Raw genomic sequence first — 21,013 nt, 5'->3', positions numbered from 1 at the left:
TTTTTTAGTAGAGACGGGGTTTCACCGTGTTAGCCAGGATGGTCTCGATCTCCTGACCTCGTGATCCGCCCGTCTCGGCCTCCCAAAGTGCTGGGATTACAGGCTTGAGCCACCGCGCCCGGCCAGTACCTTATTCTTTAAATGGAACTTTTGGAACATAAAACACATTCCAATAAATGTGAGCAGAAAATTATGAATTCATTAAACTACTTTGGTATCTTGTGCTATATATAATATTTATATTCCGACTACGGTAAAATATGCTTTAATATCTTTAGGCAACTATAAGGACTTAAATATTTATAAAATGGCTAAAGATAAAGTATGGCCCTCTTATTCCTACATACAGATGATGTAAGGCATGCAATCAAAGACAATAACACTCTCTGCCCATTTGTCATCTTAAAGGAGCCGATCAACGCGCCATCCCTCGTGTGCCATCTACATAAGAGTTGTTGCCGACACAGGCAACTCCAGAGGAGTCTGCGCCTTAAAAACTACCTAGAGTGCTATACTTCATAGAAAACAGGCCTTTCTGAAAATGGAGACAAAACAATAAATTTGCAGGCAAAACAGCTCCAAGAGGGGCTTCAAAATACTGCTGTATTTATCTCTGGGACATGTGGGAACAGGAAGCATTTTGATTTAATATTTCATAACATAGAGACAATTGCTTCCTTGCATGGTATATACTTAATGGTCATAGAAATGAGTTTTTTTTAAAAAAAAAGTTTCAATATCTTAAATGCAAATAAATAAATAAGGAGACACACCTACATAATAGGAAGGGATTCCTTTGGAAATATGGAATAGACCCATATAATCCCAATAAAGAGAAAGCCACCATGAATTTATAATCACCTAGGGGCCTATTAAAAGTAGTTTTATAGATTAAGTGTGAAACCTCACCCTGATGTTCTTATTATTTACCTTCCTTGCTTGCCTGTAGGCCCATGGCCTGATTGATTTTCAAAATTCTTCCATTTCCTCTGCCGATTAGGTATTCAAAGAATTGTTTGTGCCCACCTGCCTTGACCTCTCAAATGGACACCTCCTGGTTTATTTTCCCAGCTCCACTAGCTCCCTGCTGGGAACCATGTGGAAGTTTGTGAATTTCTCATATATCCTGCATTTGCACAATGTCTGTTATATGCTTTCCAAACCTCCTAGCGATCATGCCTAGGAGAATGATTTATTCTATAAATAAATTTCTAAGATAAATTTCTATGGAAATGTAAGCTTTAGTAAATCAGCTGCCCTTATACAAGGATCAGAGATGGTTTCCTTGAGTAAGTAAGGGGCTAGGCCGGGGTTTCTTGACTTGGGCTGCACATTGGAATCACCGATGCATGCCTGCATCAGTGTCTAATTTAATTGCTCTGGAGTATGGCCTGAGCATTTCAAGAAGGTTAAAAGTTCCCCAGGTGAGTACAACGTGCAGCTAAGGTTGAAAACCAGTGGGCTAGTTCAGAAGTAAATCCACCCCTTTATGGTCAACTAATCTTTGACAAGGGTGTCAAGAACACACAATAGGGAAAGGACAGTCTATTCAATGAATAATGTTCAGAAAACAACATTTACATACAAAAGCGTAAACCTCAACACTTCTCTTACGGCATATACAAAAATCAAATGGATCAAAGACTTGAATGTAAAATCTGAAACCGTAAAACTCCTAGGAGAAAAAATAGGGGAAAAGCTCTTTGACATTGGTCTAAGCAATGATTTCTTGGATATGACACCAAAAGCACAGGCAACAAAAGCAAAAATAAAAAAGTGGGACTACATCAAACTAAAAATCTGCACAGCAAGGGAAACAATCAACAAAGTGAGAAGCCAACCTACCTAATGGGAGAAAATATTTTAAAACCACCTATCCAATAAAGGGTTAATATCCCACCTATATAAAGAATTCATATACTAAATAGCAAGAAAATAAATAACCTGATTAAGAAATGGGCAAAGGAACCTAATAGATATCTTTATAAAGAAGATATACAAATGGCCAACAAGTAGATATGAAAAGGTACTCAATATCACTCATCATCAGAAAAATGCAAATCACAATAAGATATCACCTCATACCCATTAAAATTGCTATTACTGAAAAGACAAGTGATAACAAGTGTTGGTGAGGGTGTGGAGAAAAGTGAACCCTTGCACACTGCTGCTGGGAATGTAAATTGGTACAGCCCTATAGAAGACAGTATGAAGTTTCTATAAAAAATTAAAAATAGAACCACCACACGATTTAGCAATCCCACTTCTGGGTATATATCCAACGGAAATGAAATCAGTATCTCAAAGAGACATCTGTACCTCCATGTTTATTGCAGCACTATTCACAATAGCCAAGGTATAGAAACCACTGGTGCCCATTGATAGATGAGTAGATGAAAATATGGTCTGTGTGTGTATGTACCTACACATATATATAACGGAATATTATTCAGCCATTAAAAAAGAAAGAAATCCTGTCATTCAACAACATAGATGAACTGGAGAACATTATGCTAAGTGAAATAAGCCAGGTGTAGAAAGACAAATACTGTATGATCTCACTTATACATGGAATCTAAAAAGTTGAACTCATAGAAGCCGAGAGTAGAACAGTGGTGGCCAGGGACTGTGGTGAGGGTCAGGGGAAATGGGGAGATGTTGGTCAAAGAATACAAACTTACCATTATAAGATGCATAAATTCTGGGCTGTAATGTACAGTATGGTGACTACAGTTGATAGTACTGTGTAGTACACTTGAAGTTTGCAAAAACAATAGATCTTAAGTGTCCTCATGATACACACCTGGGTGTGTGCGCGCGCGCACACACACACAATAGTAACTATGGGAGATGATGGATGTGTTCATTAACTTGATTTTGGTAGTCATTTCACAATGTATATGTATATCAAATAATCATGTTGTAAACCTTAAATACATACAATTTTCATTTGTCAGTTGTATCTCAATAAACCTGGAGGGGAAGAAAATCATTAGGGTAGGTAAACCTCTTAAATTTGTATATATTTATGTGTCTATGAGGAGGTAGGAGGAGGGTCACAGAGAAGATTCATTATTAGCTATTTAAAGGGGTACAAGACCCCTTTCCCAATTGAGAATTAATATGCTATAATAGATTTTCTGGCTGAGAGCCAAAATTACTGTTTTAAGAAAAAAAAAAAAAGAGGCAAAGGAGGGAGGCCACGTGCCATCTGTTGACTAGGTGGAGTAGCATGGGTCCTGCTCTGGAAGGACGTCACTTCACCGGCATCAGGGCTCCTGCCACAACCAAATTCCAGAGGTTGGAAGTGTATGAGGTTTTTTGTCAGCGAGCTGTCCCAACTTCTGCTTTACAGAGCAGCCGGGTTGTGCGGCGCCATGCTAGCCTGTCTACGGAGGGGAAGAGCCCCATGCTCGCTGTTCATCTGCCCTAGTTCTTCCTCAACTCCTCTGTAGGTTTTTGTTAGTCTACCTCACCTGGGCTGCTCATCTTCCAAAGGTGTGTTGGTTTCTATCATCATTTATTTTCTATGCATATTTATAGACAAACCGATCAACAGTAATTCTGGCTGCTAGGTACAAGTGGATAACCCTAACTTATGATTTGTTAATCTGGGAGCAGGAGGGGATTAAATAAAATAGTAAAATTGTAATAATAATAACAAAAATAGCTAACATTGCTTTATTTCTCCCATCCTAGGTAGGAAGTGCTTTAACAGCCATTCACTCAGGATTGCCAGGTATGGTTGTGAAGGTTGGGCACTGCACAGTAGCTAATCTAAGTGGGTACCACTCATATCAATGGTCATTGTATATTTGCATATTTATGACAATAGAAAAGTGTAGTGTCCAAACATATTAGTACATTATCACCATTTTTTCAGCAGATAAAAATAAGGTGTCTTGAGACAAGAGTGACTTTTTCTGACTTACTTAAAGGTACTGTGTGGACAATAGAAAGCCCTGTATCTCATTGAATTCTCATAGTCATTTGATGAGCCAGGTGCATTTGGTATTCTTAGTGAGAAAATTGAGATACAAAGAGGTTAAGTAATTTTCCCAGGCCTAGTAAGTGGCAGATCTGGGATTCAAACCCAAGCTGTCATTCCAGACCCCACATGTGCCATGACTGAACTTGACTGCAAAGTGCTATTTCTACAGTCCTTGATGTTTAATAACTTTTCTGTAGTCATCATGTCTTTGTATTCACACACTGATCCCTCGGTGTTTTGAGGTGGGGTCATTTTAATAAACCCCATCTTATAGATGAGGAAATGAAATCTGGAATCTTGATTATGTCAAATTGCATATGATGGACAGAACCAGGGTTTAAAACCTGTTCTTTAACCCTCCATGACTGCATCATTACTCTGACAGCCACGCTTGTGATTCACCATCGTGAATCAGAGCAACAAAACCCATCTTCCAAGTTCCTCCTGCTCCAGTCTACCGCTAAGAGGAATGTTCATTTCTACATGGCCAGGGAAGCTCTCAGGAAGCATTCACAGCTCCCTCGGGGAGAAAGCAGAGATATTTTCTGCCCTTTGTTGAACTTTGGAGGTCTCAGTCCTACAGCCTTGGGCCGTGGGTTGTTACTGTGCAATAGTACATCCAGCGAGGGCAGTCAAAGGTTGAGGACCAGGAGCTATTAGTAAAGGTTATGGGAATAGGACAGTTTATACTAGAGACAACCTGGCCATCTGACAAAGGGTCCTACACACAAGTGCAACATCCTTGATCTCTGTAACCCCTGTCCGGTGCCCAGTTGTCAAATGAAGGGAGACTAAAGCCTGGAGGGAAAGTGTCGGTTTTTAATAAAGGTATTTGGCTGCTTTATCTCATTTGAGGGCACGCTAAGAGAGAACAGGCTGCAAACAACAGCAGGATTAAATCATTTATTCATGTATTCATCCCCTCCACAAACCTCTACTAAGTGTCTACTAGGTGTGAGGTGCTGTGCTAAGCATTTAAAAAGATTTCTGGCAGTTGGTGAGAGTGAAGAGGTCAGCAAAACAATAGAACAGGCTCTTCTTTGGAGGATCTATTCAGGTTAACAGTGGACCCACCGACAAGCATTTCCATTGACATAGTGAGCCCTTTAAGTCCCTCGGTTATACCATTAGTACACAAATAGCCAGGTGACCCTCTGCGAAATACACTTGGCCTTTCCTGTTTCTATGCCTTCTATTACTCAGCTTCAGCCTTTTCCACATGCCTTTATTTATGTTAATCACACTTATTTTCAAATCCCAGTCCCTTTACTCTGCATTCCTTCCTGACTATCACAGCCCAAAGCCACCTCTGCCTTCCTATAACACATTGCGTGGCAGCAACCATGGGGCACTGAAAACATCTGGTGGAACATCTCTCCTGGAGATCTGTAACAAGATGCTCAAGGACTATCCTGCTTTTCTAGAATTCAGAAAATAATTTTCCTCCAGACCATTCCATGAAGTATAATTGAAGCATTTAAGGACTAGCCCTATCCTTAAATGTTCAATAAATCCAGAACTACAGTCATTTATAAATCAGTTGGATTCTTTGCAGGGTCACTTTTTTTGTTTTTGTCGTTTGTTTGTTTTGCTTGTTTGTTTGTTTTGTTTTGTTTTTGTGATAGAGTCTCACTCTGTCGCCCAGGCTGGAGTGCAAAGGCGCAATCTCGGCTCACTGCAACCTCCACCTCCTGGGTTCAAGTGATTCTCCTGCCTCAGCTTCCAGAGTAGCGGGGACTACAGATGTGAACCACCACACCTGGCTTATTTTTGTACTTTTAATAGAGATGGGGTTTCACCATGTTGGCCAGGCTGGTCTCAAACTCCCAACCTCAGGTGATCCACTTCAGCCTCCCAATGTGCTGGAATTACAGGCGTGAGCCACTGTGTCTGGCCTCAGAGCCACTTTTTTATTTTATTTTTTTTTCTTGATATGGAGTTTCACTCTTGTCACTTTTAAGAAAAGAAGTAAAGTTTTAAAGACTGCTCATGAGTTTCTGCCTATAAGAGAATGGGTGAAGATAAAAATGCACTGAATGACTGGCTAGATTTATCTGCCAGCTTGAGGCCTCTGTGCTATCTTCACAGCAGGTGTATTGAATGAAATGACTCACACTCTGAATGAGGAATACGCTGGAATGTTCCAAGCCCTGTATCATTAAGTATGTGTGTCAAAGTTGTTCCATACAACTTATTTTGTTTCTGTTCCTTTTGCCTATAGATCCCATTACCTCTACGACAGCATAGACTATGGAGAGATCAGGAGCACTAACCTCAGGCATAGGATGCAAACCAAACTGACACTCAGGATACGGTAGTTGACCTATCCTTATCCAGAATTTCATGAGGTGTCTTAGAGGGTCCATGGGATTACAAGACTTCCTTTACTTTTTTCTGATTTTACAGCTGTGCTTCCCCCCATAAGACAATATCTCTGGATCATTTTCTGAGCCTAGGCTTTGGGCACTACAGTGGTCTTTTCATTCTCATCTGCCGCCTGTCATGGAAACTTCCACTTCAGCATGGAAGGAGTAAATAAAAACTGAAAATATTCTTTAAGTTTCTTCACAAAGAAAGTAACAGCTGGGTCTCAAATATTCCACCCTTTTCCTGACAACTCCAAAGTCCAATCTGTATTCACAAGGAAAATAGAAAAGAAAGGCTCCAACAGTCATACTGTTCACAGAGACAGGCTAAGCACAATGCTTCACATTGCACCCAGATTTACTCGTTTGTCCAGCGGTAGTAGCAAGAAAGACTCAAACCAACAGAATCTTAGTACCTCTCATTGTTGGAACAGCTAGGGTCAATGGCTCAAAAAATGGGGATTCATGGAGACAAGAACCGTTGAAAACAAACTTCAGCCCCTTGGGTGCAAGGACCAGTTTAGAAGTGAGGCTGGCACACCTTGAGCACTTTCATCCCCCTGAATGTTTGTCCTGGTGGTGCCCCCGTGACCCCTGAAAGTACCTGTATATCTTCAGGCCCATTCTCATCAGGATAACACTTGCCTTTTATGAGACAGGCTGATGTGCTGAGAAAAGCATGGACTTGGAAATCAGATGTTTGGAGATCAACTCCACGTGCCCTTGACTAGCTATGAGGCTATGGGAAAGGTCCCTAATTTCCCCGAGCCTCTGTTTTCTCATCTGTAAAATGAAGGGGGTAACTCTCCCTCAGCAGATTGTCAGGGAGATTAAAAAAGATATTACGCAGGAATGTGCCTGGTGTATAGTTCACCTGAAAAAAAAATTACATTTTTTTTTAAAGAGGCATTAACCAGGCACACAAGTTTTGAGGAGTAAACTGGCACATGAGAGCCAGATGCTAAAACCCTAAGTTCAGTCCAACCCCAACACCACCCCACATCTGCTTTCTGTCTCTGAAGCTAAGATTTCCCTTCACAACAGCTGTCCCAAGCCGGGCCTGAGTGGGGATGCCCTCCATGCATGCAATTGGAAGGAAAAGATTATTTTGTCTGTTTTTACTTTTTCTTCTGCAATCCACTCTCCAAGAAAGTCTTTTATGTATGGAGGGCATAAAACCCTCCATGAGTTCAGAAAGTAGCCCAAGTTTCTCAGTCTCTTATTACAGCTGCTGCTGTTGTTTTTCCTTGTTTCTTTTGCTAGGAATACATTACCAGAATAGTAAATGGCAGGGTTAAAGAGGATCTCTCATGTGATGAAATACGCTATATAGGAAAAATTCTCCTAAGTTGAAGTCATTTAGAAAACAGCTGCAATTGCTGCTTTGCTGAAATACGTCTGCACCTGAGATTCTTGTGATGAGATTCATCTTGTGATGTCCACAGAAGAAATGTAACAGGGCAGTCCCCTTTCTGTACTTGAGACCTGCTCAGAGCCCTAAGCCAGATTTTCTTTATTGTTTAGTAAGCTCTTTTAATGAAATGTACTACTCTTATTATAGAGGACTCAAAATAAGATCTAAATCACAAACCAATAAAAGAAAATTATTGGGCTGGGTATCTAAAGTTACTACCTAGAGGCTACTCCAGTGTGGTATTTATAAATCTCTAAACAGTTAAGTATAATTGTCTTTCTGGTTTTTGGGACGGAAGCCAACAGCCGTTTCAGTTACAACGGAAGAAAAATATTTTAGCGCTGAGCTTTGTTCGTTCAGTGGGTATAAAGAGAAATGGATTCTCCCCCACCGCCATTTCAGAATTGAGAGAGAATATTGTGGTCATGAAATGTTATATGGGAGCAGCTGAAAAAATGCTTCTCTGATTTCAAGGAGGGGGAATGTGTGTGAGGATACATGTATAGGTGTGTCTGCAAGAAACAGCGAGCAGCCTGGGGGTCAGGAAAGCCAAGCTTGTAGAAGTGGGAGAAGGCAGAGCCCTGGGAAAAAGGCAGGTGTGGAAGGGTGGTGTGGAAGTTGAAGATGGGGTGGTCTGTCCAATTAATGGAAAAGCCAGATGTGCAGCTGCTCACCCCAATGCCGTCTGCTCCTCATCTTTAAACACAAAGACAGTGCCGTTCAGGAAGGACATGAACGCTTCCACTAAAAGACTCATGACCCCAATCCTGACAAACACCATAGCTCTCCCTCTGGAGTTACAATGCAGATCATATAAAACACAGATCCCTGTGTAATAAAAATCAGGAACATGCTGGATATCCTTAGTTATAAAGGACCACAGAACTCATCTCTCTACCAATCTCCCTCCCATCACAAAGAGCATGTCAGTAACTCTCCTTTGGCAAAGAGACAGGGATAGGAGACCCGCTGCATTGCAGGCTGTCCATGCTATTCTGGAAATATCTTCCTTAAAATCCTGTTCTCCTTAATTATTAACCATTGGCCTTGGTTTTTGTCCAATGGAGCAGAAGATTAAATGGCCCTTTAAGTCTGCTGGCCTTGTTCTCTTAACCACTTGGCAAGTGACATGTTGTCCAGGCACTGCCCCATTCTGGCTGTCCTCTTCACAACATTTTTTTTGTTTGTTTGTCAGATTTCTTCTTCAAATCTTCATAGCTCTTGACACATTCCCTCCTATCCCAACAAAGATGAAACAATCACTGCTCAAAAGAAATGATGCTTTTATCACCAAGGTTTATCTAGCCTGTCTTTACTGATCATTTGAAAATTAACATGCAGAGGTCCTCAATGCATTCTATTCTATGGATTTGATCCCAGAGTTCCACTTTAGGAAGGCCCATTTAGTTCTGCTTTTTGTCATCCAGTAATTTAGAGATCCTAATCCACATTGTCTCACACAAAGATAAAAGAGAAATCACATTTTCTTCTTTGGAACAGTAAAAGACATCTCAGACTTTAGGATAGGAAAGGTGTACCCTATGCCCCCAATTAATGCTATCGCTCCAAGAACTGCTGCCATACTTCCAAAGAAAAATGTCATTCCCTACTTGAGGCTCTTAACTTTTGTTGAAATGCAGAGAAAGGAGAGTGTCTGCTTATATGCGGATGTTCATTTAGTGTAACTATAGCTTCAGGTCAGTGAGGGTGGGAGGAAAGCTGTGTGTGTGTGTGTGTGTGTGTGTGTGTGTGTGTGTGTGTGTGTCTATAAAGAGACACAGAATATGGAAAAAAGGCAAGAGGAACTAGGCAGTGGACATACGTCTTGGGTTTGAGATCATGGCTCCTCCCTCCCCTGGGACGTTCGGGACAGGCTCAGCTTTTGGATCTCTGGCTTCTACCAAAGGTTCCCTCTACCCTCTCTTTCTAAGATGGTCCTTATCTTCGGTCCTGCAATTCTCTTGCCTCTCTCCCTCTCCCTGAGGCTTTCCTTTGCTCCTAGAGCATGAGCAATGGGTCAGATCACTAGAAGCAACTTTTTCCTGGATTAAGGACTTCATTTCTACCCTTCAGCTTTTCATGCCCATCTGGACTTTCCACTAAGTCCTCGTGGAAATAAACCATGACTAAAACCCAATCCTCCCAATACTGCTTTCTACTGCAGCCTGTCCCTCCACTCTTCCATCCTCTGACCCCCAGAAGGAAGTACACATCCATGCAGACTGATATGTATCTACAGTGACTCCTGCTAGAACCTCCCATTCTTTTTCCAGTCCAAGGTTTCAGGCTTCCATCTGGATAGCCACAGTTCATAACCAGAGTCCTTGCATCGTCTTCCTTTCCACTCCAAACAATGCTTCACAGGGCTGCCAGATCCGTCTCCCTAAAGCTCAGGTCCAATCCCATCACTCTCTTGCTTTGAAACCTTCTGTAACTCCCCAGTGCCTACTAAATTATTTACAGCTTCCTAACTCATAGACACATAAAAATTATTTACAGCTTCCTAACTCAAGAAAGAAAAGAAATTCTTTAATGCCCAACCCACATTTCAGCCTCATCTCTCCCTGCTGCCTTACATGTACCATTTTGGGGCCAAATGGTACTTGTCCCTGTCCCTCTAACACATCCCCAGGGACCTCCGCCCTTACTTCCATTCTCTCTGTCTCAAGCCAGCTCGCTTTGCCCCCACCTGTTATCTTTTTCAAGCATGGAATTAATTACCCTCTTCCTATAAATCTTTAATGACTCCCCCAAATCCAAACCTTTAGCAAGACAAGTCTATACTTTAGGACTGCACCATCCAATGTGGTAGCCACTGGCTATGGGTCACTTTAAATTTTTATATTTGTTAAAATTAAATAAAAGGAAAAATTTAATTCCTAAACACATTTCAAGTGCTCCATAGCCACATGTATTCAAATCATCCACAGATGCCACCTTTTTTTTTTTTTTTTTTTTTTTTTTTTTTTTTGAGACAGAGTCTTGCTCTGCCACCCAGGCTGGAGTGCAGTGGTGTAATCTCAGCTCACTGCAGCCTCTGCCTCTCAAACGATTCTCCTGCCTTAGCCTCCCGAGTAGCTGGGACTACAGGGGTGTGCCACCAGGCCTGGCTAATTTTTTGTATTTTTAGTAGAGACGGGGTTTCACTGTGTTAGCTAGGATGGTCTCAATCTCCTGACCTTGTGATCCACCTGCCTTGGCCTCCCAGAGCACTGGGATTACAGACGTTAGCCACCATGCCTGGCTGATGCCACCTCTTCTTGAAAGCCTTCTCAATTCCTCAAAATACATAAACCAAGGATCCCTTTGTGTTCCGCTGTTTCTAGCCTCGTCCTTGTCTCCTTGCACTGTCATTGTTTATGGGGATACCCCCTCCACTCACCTGAGTCCTGCAAGCATAGTGAGTGGCTGAATCCAAGCAACCTTTGGTCACCTTTGTGTTCTGGGCCTTTAGAGTGCCTGATGCATGGAGAACAGCCATTTATTCCTTTTTGTTTTCCTTAGGAGTTACCCTTCCTGGAAGGGTAAGCAGGAAGAAACTACAAGATCCTCATTTCAAAACACTATGAAAGCAGAATGGGAAACGCCATGGCATGCTCCCTCTTTTCAGGTATGAACTGAAGCAGCTCAGAGAGCAGACCCTGCCTCCCTCTGCTCACCCTTTCTTCCAAGATCAGACTCAGTTCTCATCTTTTCGAACCGCAGGGAAACAGTCTGGCAAGAGCCACTGTTGTACCAGCTGATTTAAATTGAAATGTTTTCCCTGGATAAATGTGTGCTAAATAATACACCAGCTCTCCAGCCAAAGGGAAGTGACAGGCACTCTGTAAATAAAGGCACTTAGTTGCTGGTAAAGAGCTGTAAAGTGGTTCTGAGCTGATGTTTGCTGACCAGCAAGAAGAGCTTCATCTGCTTTATATAATTGTCACTGCAGTTTTGCCTGCTGTATATTAAAACTGCATCTCATAGACCCGACTGTCACATTGGATATACCATCTGGCTTGGGGTATGCCACCTTTTTCTGTAATTGTTTTTGACAACAAGCCATCACATCTTGGGTCTTTTCAGAAAGTGTCTGGTCCAGAATCCCTAGGCTGGGTCAGTTCTGACACCATGTGGGCTAGAAAAGTGACATCAAAAGGGAACATGAAAAGAGAACAGAAGAGAAAAGAGAGGCTTTGTTAGTCTAGGAGCCCTAATAACATGCAGTGGCAGTTGTCCAATGAAGGTTCTACTTTCTCAATGTGAAGGCACATTTTTCATGCTAAATTATATCATGTTAGGAAAGCTTTCCATAAGGTTGCATGCATATTCTGGCCCCAGAGCATGGCATTTGTTCGGAGTCCACATCTCTACCCAGTGAGGTTCTAGAGACATGGAAACAGTTCACCAGACAAAGCAGAGCACGAGGTTCCATAAAGGACCACAGAATACATAAGAATGAAAGCAAGGGTGTCAGTGGCCAGAAATCTATGCAGTTATCACTCAGAGGAAGTTAGATTTGTTTCCCAAAATAAGAGTAACAAGAAATCCCCAGTACTTTGGGAGACCAAGGTGGGTGGATCACCTGAGGTCGGGAGTTTGAGACCAGCCTGGCCAACATAGTGAGACTCTGTCTCTACTAAAAATACAAAAATTAGTCAGGTGTGGCAGTACACACCTGTAATCCCAGCTACTTGCGAGGCTGAGGCAGGAGAGTCACGTGAACCCAGGAGGTGGAGGTTGCAGTGAGCTGAAATCATACCACTGCCCTCCAGCCTGGGCAACAGAGAGAGACTCTACCTCAAAAAAGAAACAAACGAAAAAAAAAAAAAAAAAAAAAAAAAAAAAAAAACAGAAGAAGAAAAGAAAAAGAAAGAAAAGACAAAAAAAAAAAAAAAGGAGAGTAACATGAAATCCTTTTCATTCCCCATAATTCCTATTCCCTTGGAGCTTGATCATGCCAAACACCCAGATGAAGGATGGCAAAAGTATCTTAGGCCAGTGGGCACTGCAGTTAGTCAAAAGGGTCTCAGATATAGAGAGGCAGGGAAAGTCCGCTCACAGGCTGACAGGAGCCCAAGGAGTGGGGTGCTGGGTCTGCAGCCAGAAGTGAGCACTGGGGAAGGAGCGATTTCTCTGTGTTGATGGCTCCCACTGGACCACTGCCTTTACAAGGTTAGAGTGTCACCAGAGAACAATATTCAAAACCAAGAGAGGAGCAGACAGACAAGAAAACAATGGGACATAAAGCCTTGGTGGGCCTAGAGCTTTGACACTCTCTCTTAGGGAGAGAACAGACTGCTGGCTAGTGAGAGACAAATGCTCCTCTCCACTGCTGACCAGGGGTCTACAAGAATCACTGCTGAGCATAGAGACACATCCTCTGCCGCCTTCTGTCACGTGTGCGGTCTTAGTCCATTTGGGCCACTGTAACAAACACCATAACCTGGGTGACTGATAGACAACAGACATTTATTTCCCACAATTCTGGAGAACAGAAAGTTCAAGGTCAAGGCGCTGGCACATTCAGTCTCTGGTGAGGACTTTCTTGCAGTGTCCTCACATGACAGAAGGGGCACGGGGTCTTTCTCAGGCTTATTTTACTTTATTTGTTTATTTGTTTGTTTATTTTATTTTATTTTGTTTTAGACAGAGTCTTGCTCTGTTGCCCAGGCTAGAATGCAGTAGCGCCATCTCGGCTCACTGTAACCTCCACCTCCTGGGTTCAAGCGATTCTCCTGCCTCAGCCTCCTGAGTAGCTGGGATTACAGGTGCCCGCCACCACAGCCGGGTAATTTTTTTGTGTTTTTAGTAGAGATGGGGTTTTGCCATGTTGGCCAGGTGGTCTCAAACTCCTAACCTCAGGTGATCCGCCCGCCTCAGCCTCCCAAGGCGTGAGCCACCGTGCCCAACCTCAGGCTTCTTTTATAAGGACACCAGCCCCATTCATGAGGGCTCCACCTCACGACCTAAACACCTCCCAAAGGCCTCACCACCTAATATATCACCTTGAGGGTTAGGATTTCACTGTATGTATTTGGCAGGGAGTAGGTAGAGGGGACAAAAACATTCAGACCATAACTGTGTGCATGTGTGTATACAAAAGAAAGAGTGCCCTTCTTTTTTCCTTTGGAGGAAAAATAAGCTCCCTTTCTCTTTCTCTTCGTATCTCCTGTCAAAACCTATTTTTCTTGCTTATCCTGTCCTAAAAAAGAATAAAGAAGGCTTTTGGGCACCAGGGAGTGGAAAAATTGTTACCAGTTTGGCCTTTATATAGGATCTAAGAGGCTGGGATAAAGTTTAGGAGAACTGGAAGGAACATCTATATCAGATGTGTATTTAACTAAATTATACTCTGAGATTCTAATCTACGGCCCTGGAAAATCATGATGATTGAGTTTGGAAGAAACAGTCATGTTGGGGAAAGGGAGTGTTTTCCTGCCCCCTCCTGCTGGCTTCTGTCTCTACTTAAAGGGAGAATCACAGCTTCCACTTTTTTCCACTCCCCTTGATGGTTCACTCCTCCCCAGGAGAGGAGGATCATCTACCAAGGGTTGGTCACGTCCTGTTCATGTGAAGGTTTACCGTGCTTTAAAGGGGTACATTTGAGTTGCCCGGGGATCTTGTTGGAATACAGACTCTGACCCGGCAGGTCTGGGATGTGCCATGAGATTCTGTAACTCTAACAGGCTCCCCCAACAGACACCCATACTGTGGCAGGGCAGAGAGGACACATATTGAAGGTCAAGGGCTTAAAGGCAGGAACCAAATGCCAGCTTGCCTCTTTCGCCTTCTAGAACATTAGCTTGCTGTCTTCTCACATCCTCTCTTGCCTGTGCTACCTAGGCAGGCCGCACAGGAGGCAGGCTCTGACTCTTCAGGATGCAGCTGGGAGTAAGCTCAGAGCCTCTCCTAGGCCTTCACACGTTGTGCTGTCCTGCGGGCACAGCTGAGCAGGTGGATACCAATATTTAGATTTGGGTGTGGCAGGGAGGATGGTTGTGTGGAGAGGTCAAAAATTAGGCTTCAGGCTGTATCAAGGTGATATCAGAAGGACAGAAGTCATTTCACATGCAACACCAAAGGGGAAGGTTCTCTTAAGCTTGACCAGAAGCTGCTGTGAATCTCAAGATCCTCAGGGAAGCCCCAGCCCCTCTCTCAGTCCCTAGCAGTGAAGACACTGGCTCCTAAAAAGCTCATCTGAGAGATGATTTGAACCCGGGTCGGCCAGGGTCTGGCTGCCGTTGCCTCCAAAGAATCAAAGCCTATCTTTCTCCTCCACTTTCCAAATCTCACCCCAGTGCCCATCTCCACCAGTTGACTCTAGCCCAGAGCCATGCAGGGAAGAGGATTCTAGGAACTATTGTTCCTGGCTTTTCTGCAATGCTAAGCAAATGTTAGAAGGCAGTGGTGGTGATGTCAAGTTGACAAAAGATAATGTAGCTCACAGATCCAGGATGCATGATTCAGCTGAGTTTCTAGAAAGCCTAGCATGACGGGAAGGAGGTCAGACGCTTGCCCAGCTATCAATGAGATGATGCTTCATATCCCAGTAGCCATAGCTCTCATGGGCTGTGCTCCTACAGCCTTCCATCCTGGGCTGATGGGATTCAGGTCCCCATCAGGCAGCCAATGCCACTGTCTCGTAGCTCGTCTGTAACAATGATCCTCCGATTCATGGCAAGCCTACACAGAGGTGTCACTCAAAGAAAAATGCTTTGCATCCTATCCTGCCAGATCCTGATTACGGAGGTCATTTGTTATGAAGGTTTTGCTGTGTTGCCTTTCTGAGACCCCTAGACATCTTTACTTGTAACCACCTGCCCAGGGTCCCAAAGCAAATGACAGAAAAGACTAGGGGCAGAGTAGGAAGGCAGACGTGTGTCACTTAAGGCTGCTTTGCCGCCGATAGGAAAATGTGTGGTCTGACAAGTGTCACCACTTGCTAAATGACTTTTAGTGTCCATAGAGTTGCTGCTCTCCAGAGATTACCATCCCTCGGTCAGCAGAGTCCTAGAGGCAGTTCTAACAATAGCAAAGTTTCCCTCCCATCCCAGCCCAATGGCAAAAACATATATTGGAAGGAAACAGTCAGAATTGTGCAGCCAGCATCTTTTCAGTGATCTGACATTTAGATGATGACACTGGTCATGAAGCCACTCTTTGGGAAAGCTGAGGGGGTGGCCATTTAAAGGCTTGTTTATCCTCTGGAAAGGCAACCTAGTCTGTGTGTGGGTGACCAGGTCTCAAGCCTGCACGGGAACGGAAAGAAGAGGCAGCAGATGCCCCTTTGAAAGCCATCACGGCGACCGCAGGTTTCACTGCCAGGCAGGCTGATGTGAGCCTCTTTGAATTACTGAGTGAAGGATATCCCTCTTGCCAGCCCCTGTCCCCCGTAGGCACAGCAAAGAAGTATTACAGGCTGTCCTTACCTTGGGAATTAGCCTGCAAGACCCCGATGCTGTCATCAAACTGCATAGATTTGATGTTGAGTGACGCCAAGATGCATTCCTTGTCCTGCAGCGAAGTATCATCAATATTATTCTGATTGGCTGACAGGATAACGCACATGTCACAGAGGTTGATGTTGACAGCCCTTAAATCAGCCCGACTTAATGGTGTACCCTTTGGCATAGAGGAAAGGAAAAAAAAAAAAAAACAGAGGTGGGGAAGAGAGAGAGAGAGAGAGAGAAAGGAGCAAAAGTGAGAGGAGAGGAAAAGAGGAAAAAAATAAAAACAAATTAAAGATGGAGTCGGAGCTTTGGGAAATTATTTAACAAGTATCTTTTTTATGCCTTGACATTAAGCTGGCCTAACTACATTCAAGGGAATAGGAGCTGTGTGCTAATCTAAAGGGTAGCCGGTGCTGATGGCAGCATTTTAAGCTTGCTCTCAATACTCAATCAAGCTATTACAACAAACGCGGGAGAGGAATAATGCCAGGGTTCTACATCTTCTTCCTGCCTGGAAATTGTCTTGATTTAAGTAACTGTCCTGTGGCAACCTCTGGCTTTCAGAACGTAACGAGGGGGTGGGTTTCAAGTGCCTGTTTATTTAATAGCAGGTCACTTCTGTCTCAGGCAAAAGACAGCAGTTTCAACGCAGCCAAGGGGAAATGGCCAGTGAGCATGGAGTGATGAGGTGGGCCTGGACATGTGGCTCAATGTGGAGGCTATGGATGGAGTGGAATTAATGTGTGTAATGCAAAAGAGATATGGAAAGGAGTTAAGCTTCAGGTCATATAATTTTATTGCATATTTTCAGCAAGAAAAAGTACACAAGGAAATGGCCTAATTGTCCAACAACATAGGAATGGTGAAATATACTTTTGGACATGCACACAATGAAAATGTATGCAGGAGGTAAAGAGGCAGAGCTGGCTGCCCATGCAGGCATCAGTTTAGAAGCCTCTCTAAGATAGAGGGGGAAGTGAAAAAAAAGTTCTAGAGCAGTTAAAAAAGTATAGTTTCATTTATGTAAAAAAATCCCACAAAATAAAATTACATATATATAAATGTATGTAAATTTGGAAGGAAAGCACAGGAAAAATACCCATTACACTAATAACGGTAATTCCCTCTGGGAAGGGAAATAGGATTGGTGGGGGTGAGGGGAAAGTTTGCTTTTGACTTTATATATTTCTATATTGTTTGAATATTTTATAACAAGAATATATTTGTATATTACAAATATACAAATATATACTTATTAAAAAATAAATAAGCCAGTAAACAGATTTTTTAACATAAAAAATAACAACAAAAGACAGTGGAAAAATCCCGGATCCAGGAGGTAACAACAGAGTCCAGGAATGCAAGCGCAGGATAAAATAGAAGGGTTAGAGTTGAAGGACAGGGCCATGGCCTCCACATGCTCTGTGTCTTCAGGTGGAGCCACAGCAAAATCATCAGGCCACCCCATGTCATAGCTCCCCAGTGGACATGCAGCATCATTTTGGGGCTCCCGTCTGGCCACCAGCTTCACTGGCCCTCTAGCCTGAATCTAGCTTCCTCTTTGCCTATGTGGTGACCTGAGTTACCTTCAACTCACTGATTGTGTAGACCAAGGGTTCGCCAACTACCACCTATCTGTGAATGTCCTCCTGTAATCTGCCTTTCTGGAGAACTGGCTTTGAGAAGAAGAGACTTGGCTGCAGAGATGGAGCCTATCTACCCTCTTTTATGAGTCAGTGGTAGTCATGATTCTATTCTCAGCCCCTAAAATATTGTGCAACTATGGAGGAAGGGGCATTTAGCACTGTGGGTGCTGCTGAGACACAACTAGTTCCAGGCTCTAGAGCAGCATCTTTTTGAGAGAAGGAGAATGCCCTCTTTTCCTGTGATCTCTTGGTACAAAACAAGTCTGATCGACTTCCTGAATCATTTTGCCAGTACATAAGCCTCAATTGCCTGCATCCATATTCTTTTAATTTTCACTTTGTAGGGAAGCCAGCCATAATTGTGATATAAGATGATCCCTGTGCAGTTGTCCACACATGATTTCAAACCACAAGAAATACAAATGACATACACAGAAATCGCTTATGTTTCTCTGGGCTGGCCCTATAGGCAGGGTACTGTTTAACCAATAAACTCTGTGAAGACATAGGTGAAGGCCCATTTCGTGAAAATCTATTGTGCTTGAGTATGTTAAATTTTGGAGGGTTTGAAAAAGACCTGCAAAGATGACAGCTCATTCACATATATGAAGACAGATGAGTGAACATGTACAAGGGCGCACAGAGCCAGGTGCGGTGGCTCAGGCCTGTAATCCCAGCACTTTGGGAGGCCAAGGCGGGTGAATCACCTGAGGTCAGCAGTTTGTGACCATCCTGGCCAACATGGTGAAACCCTGTCTCTACTAAAAATACAAAAAATTAGCTGGGTATGGTGGTGTACGCCTGTAATCCCAGCTACTCAGGAGGCTGAGGCAGGAGAATCGCTTGAACTCAAGAGGTGGAGGTTGCAGTGAGCTGAGATCGTGCCAGTGCACTCTAGCCTGGGCAACAAGAGTGAAACTCCATCTCAAAATTAAAAAAAAAAGAAAACAAGGTCACACAGGAGGAAACACACACAAACACACAACACACACACACAAATACCAAATATCACACATATAACCATCTCTCTACACACACAAACACACGCAGACTCATGTATCCTGGTAAAATAATAAACTCTTTACAAAGACACTTTTAGAGGTCAGGGGACTATGTGAAGGAGCACATGATAGAAAGATAACCATGGAATCATATAATCAAATTGACCATATTTCTGGAATTAGCGAAGTATATATATGCTTATGCTCTCCTCTGTGTATGACTGTTTGTCTATAGGTGATTATTTTCAATTGTCTGTGCTCACTAAGGCAGTGGGTTTTTGCCCCAGCATCCAAAAGATAACTGTCTGATCTTTTTCATACTCCTTTAAATATTTATTGAGTCCCTATTGTGCCAGCATTATGTAAAGACACATGGTGGCATCTAATGAGTAACGAGTACTACTTGTGGATAGATTCTTACGTGTTCTTTAATGAATTATATTACTTGGCTCTTTTTCCCCCCATTTCTGAGGTTTTGGAAGCTAACAGAAATAATAGATTTTAGCTTTGTAAGTGGGACAAACCCAGACCTCTTGACATGTAGAGAGATCCATGTTCCTCAGTTTTTGTTTTTGTTTTTGTTTGAGGCAGGGTCTTGTTCTGTTGCCCAGGCTGGAGTAAAGTGGTGCTTTCATAGCCGCCTGTAGCCTCGACCTCCCAGGCTCAAGTGATCCTCCCAACTCAGTCTCAAGTAGCTGGAACTAAAAGCATGCACCACTACATTGAGCTAATTTTTTAAACTTTTTGTAGAGAAGAGGTCTCACCATGTTGCCCAGGCTGCTCATGAACTCCTGAGCTTAAGTGGTCCTCCCGCCTCAGCATTCCAAAGTGCAGGGATTACAGGGATTAGCCACTGCACCCGGCCCCTATTTCTTAGTTTTAGGGATGTGAACTTACAAGAAAAATATTTGGAAGAGAGGTGAGATTTGCATGAATTTGTGATGTAGAGAATTACATCAAACACTAAAATGCATAATTCTCTACAATGTTTTGAGAGTTTGTGGACTATGCATTCACTATGATTAAGAAGTAGTTAATCACATGACTCCTAAATCCCATATCCTCACACTAAATTGTGGAGTCCCAGACTGTTTTTTCAGACCGAAGTCCTAATGTTTTGCGGTCAAGAGTATCATGCACACATTCACACACGGACACACACACACACAAACACAACCATGAACACATTGCGGGACTTCTAAACGAACAGGGGTTAGGGGCTGAGCTGTAGAAGGAGTTGGCCTTCTGTACAGCAGAAATAAAGAACTCTGTTCTTTGCATTTATTTAGTTAAACACAGAAGGTGGCACAGATCAAGGTTTCTTCAAGCATTAAAAATGCCGTAAGTATAACGCTATAAATAGTTCTGTAAGCAAATCCTTACTATAAACATCATAATATAACAATGCTCTAGGTTTTGTATAGGCAGGAATGAGAGAGTGTTTAGACACTGATATGGTTAATATACTTGATACAAGCTAAACTTCATCCCTGATGACGGACTGAACTTGGCTGCAAATTCCTTTTAATAAGGTCTCCCAGGGTTTGGATTTTCCTTGACAGAGCATAGGGGAAGTGCTGAGTCCTCAGGCCCATATCCAGATGAAGAAGCACAGGCATGATCAAAGCTACAACTATTATATCCATCTGGGATTTTCTTTTGTGAATGAAAAGAAGAAAAGGCATCAATAATGTGACCTTGGACTTACAGGCAATATGGACACTTTGGGGAAGTTATGAAGCGTCTCCCATTCCCGCTTGAGGTACTCAATAGAACCCACAAACACAATGTGCTTGAGCTCATGGTAATGAAAGTTGCTGGCACGGAGCGGCATCACCAGGTTCCGAAGGCCGATCAGGGCTGAGCTGACATCGCCAAAGATGCAGACCACGACATGGCCACTCAGGACGGTCATGGCGGCTTCACTTCGAGTCTGCAACAGGGAGAAGTGTGTAAGCGTCAGAGAGAAGACTGTGTAGGGCTGTCGTAAGGAGTGGAAAAATCATTTGTGCAAAGAATCAAGCAAATATTTGCTGAGAGCTTACTATGTGCTATTATGTTTATTTCATCAATGTTATATATGTGCCATACAAAGCTATAATTTGAGCATGTGTATACGTATTATATTTATGTAATAAATGTATCCAAATGTATACCCAT

At 42.9% G+C, this 21,013-nt stretch overlaps 1 protein-coding gene across 23 annotated transcripts in view; it reads right to left on the bottom strand.

The window, feature by feature from the left end:
• The window catches only part of KCNMA1 (potassium calcium-activated channel subfamily M alpha 1), a 759,311-nt gene that overhangs the window by 54,884 nt on the left and 683,414 nt on the right, over positions 1 to 21,013 (bottom strand). For all 23 annotated transcript variants that reach the window (XM_065520852.2, XM_065520843.2, XM_065520844.2 and 20 more), the window contains 2 exons: positions 20,562 to 20,786; positions 16,186 to 16,378 (listed from right to left, as the gene is read on the bottom strand). In XM_065520852.2, the coding sequence (XP_065376924.1) occupies positions 16,186 to 16,378; positions 20,562 to 20,786 (418 nt within the window). The remainder of the gene's footprint in view (positions 1 to 16,185; positions 16,379 to 20,561; positions 20,787 to 21,013) is intronic.

Source organism: Macaca fascicularis, chromosome 9, assembly GCF_037993035.2.
Source record: "Macaca fascicularis isolate 582-1 chromosome 9, T2T-MFA8v1.1".
Taxonomy (NCBI): domain Eukaryota; kingdom Metazoa; phylum Chordata; class Mammalia; order Primates; family Cercopithecidae; genus Macaca; species Macaca fascicularis.
The sequence above is the reverse complement of the archived record's forward strand: the minus strand, read 5'-3'. Positions and strand labels throughout refer to the sequence as shown.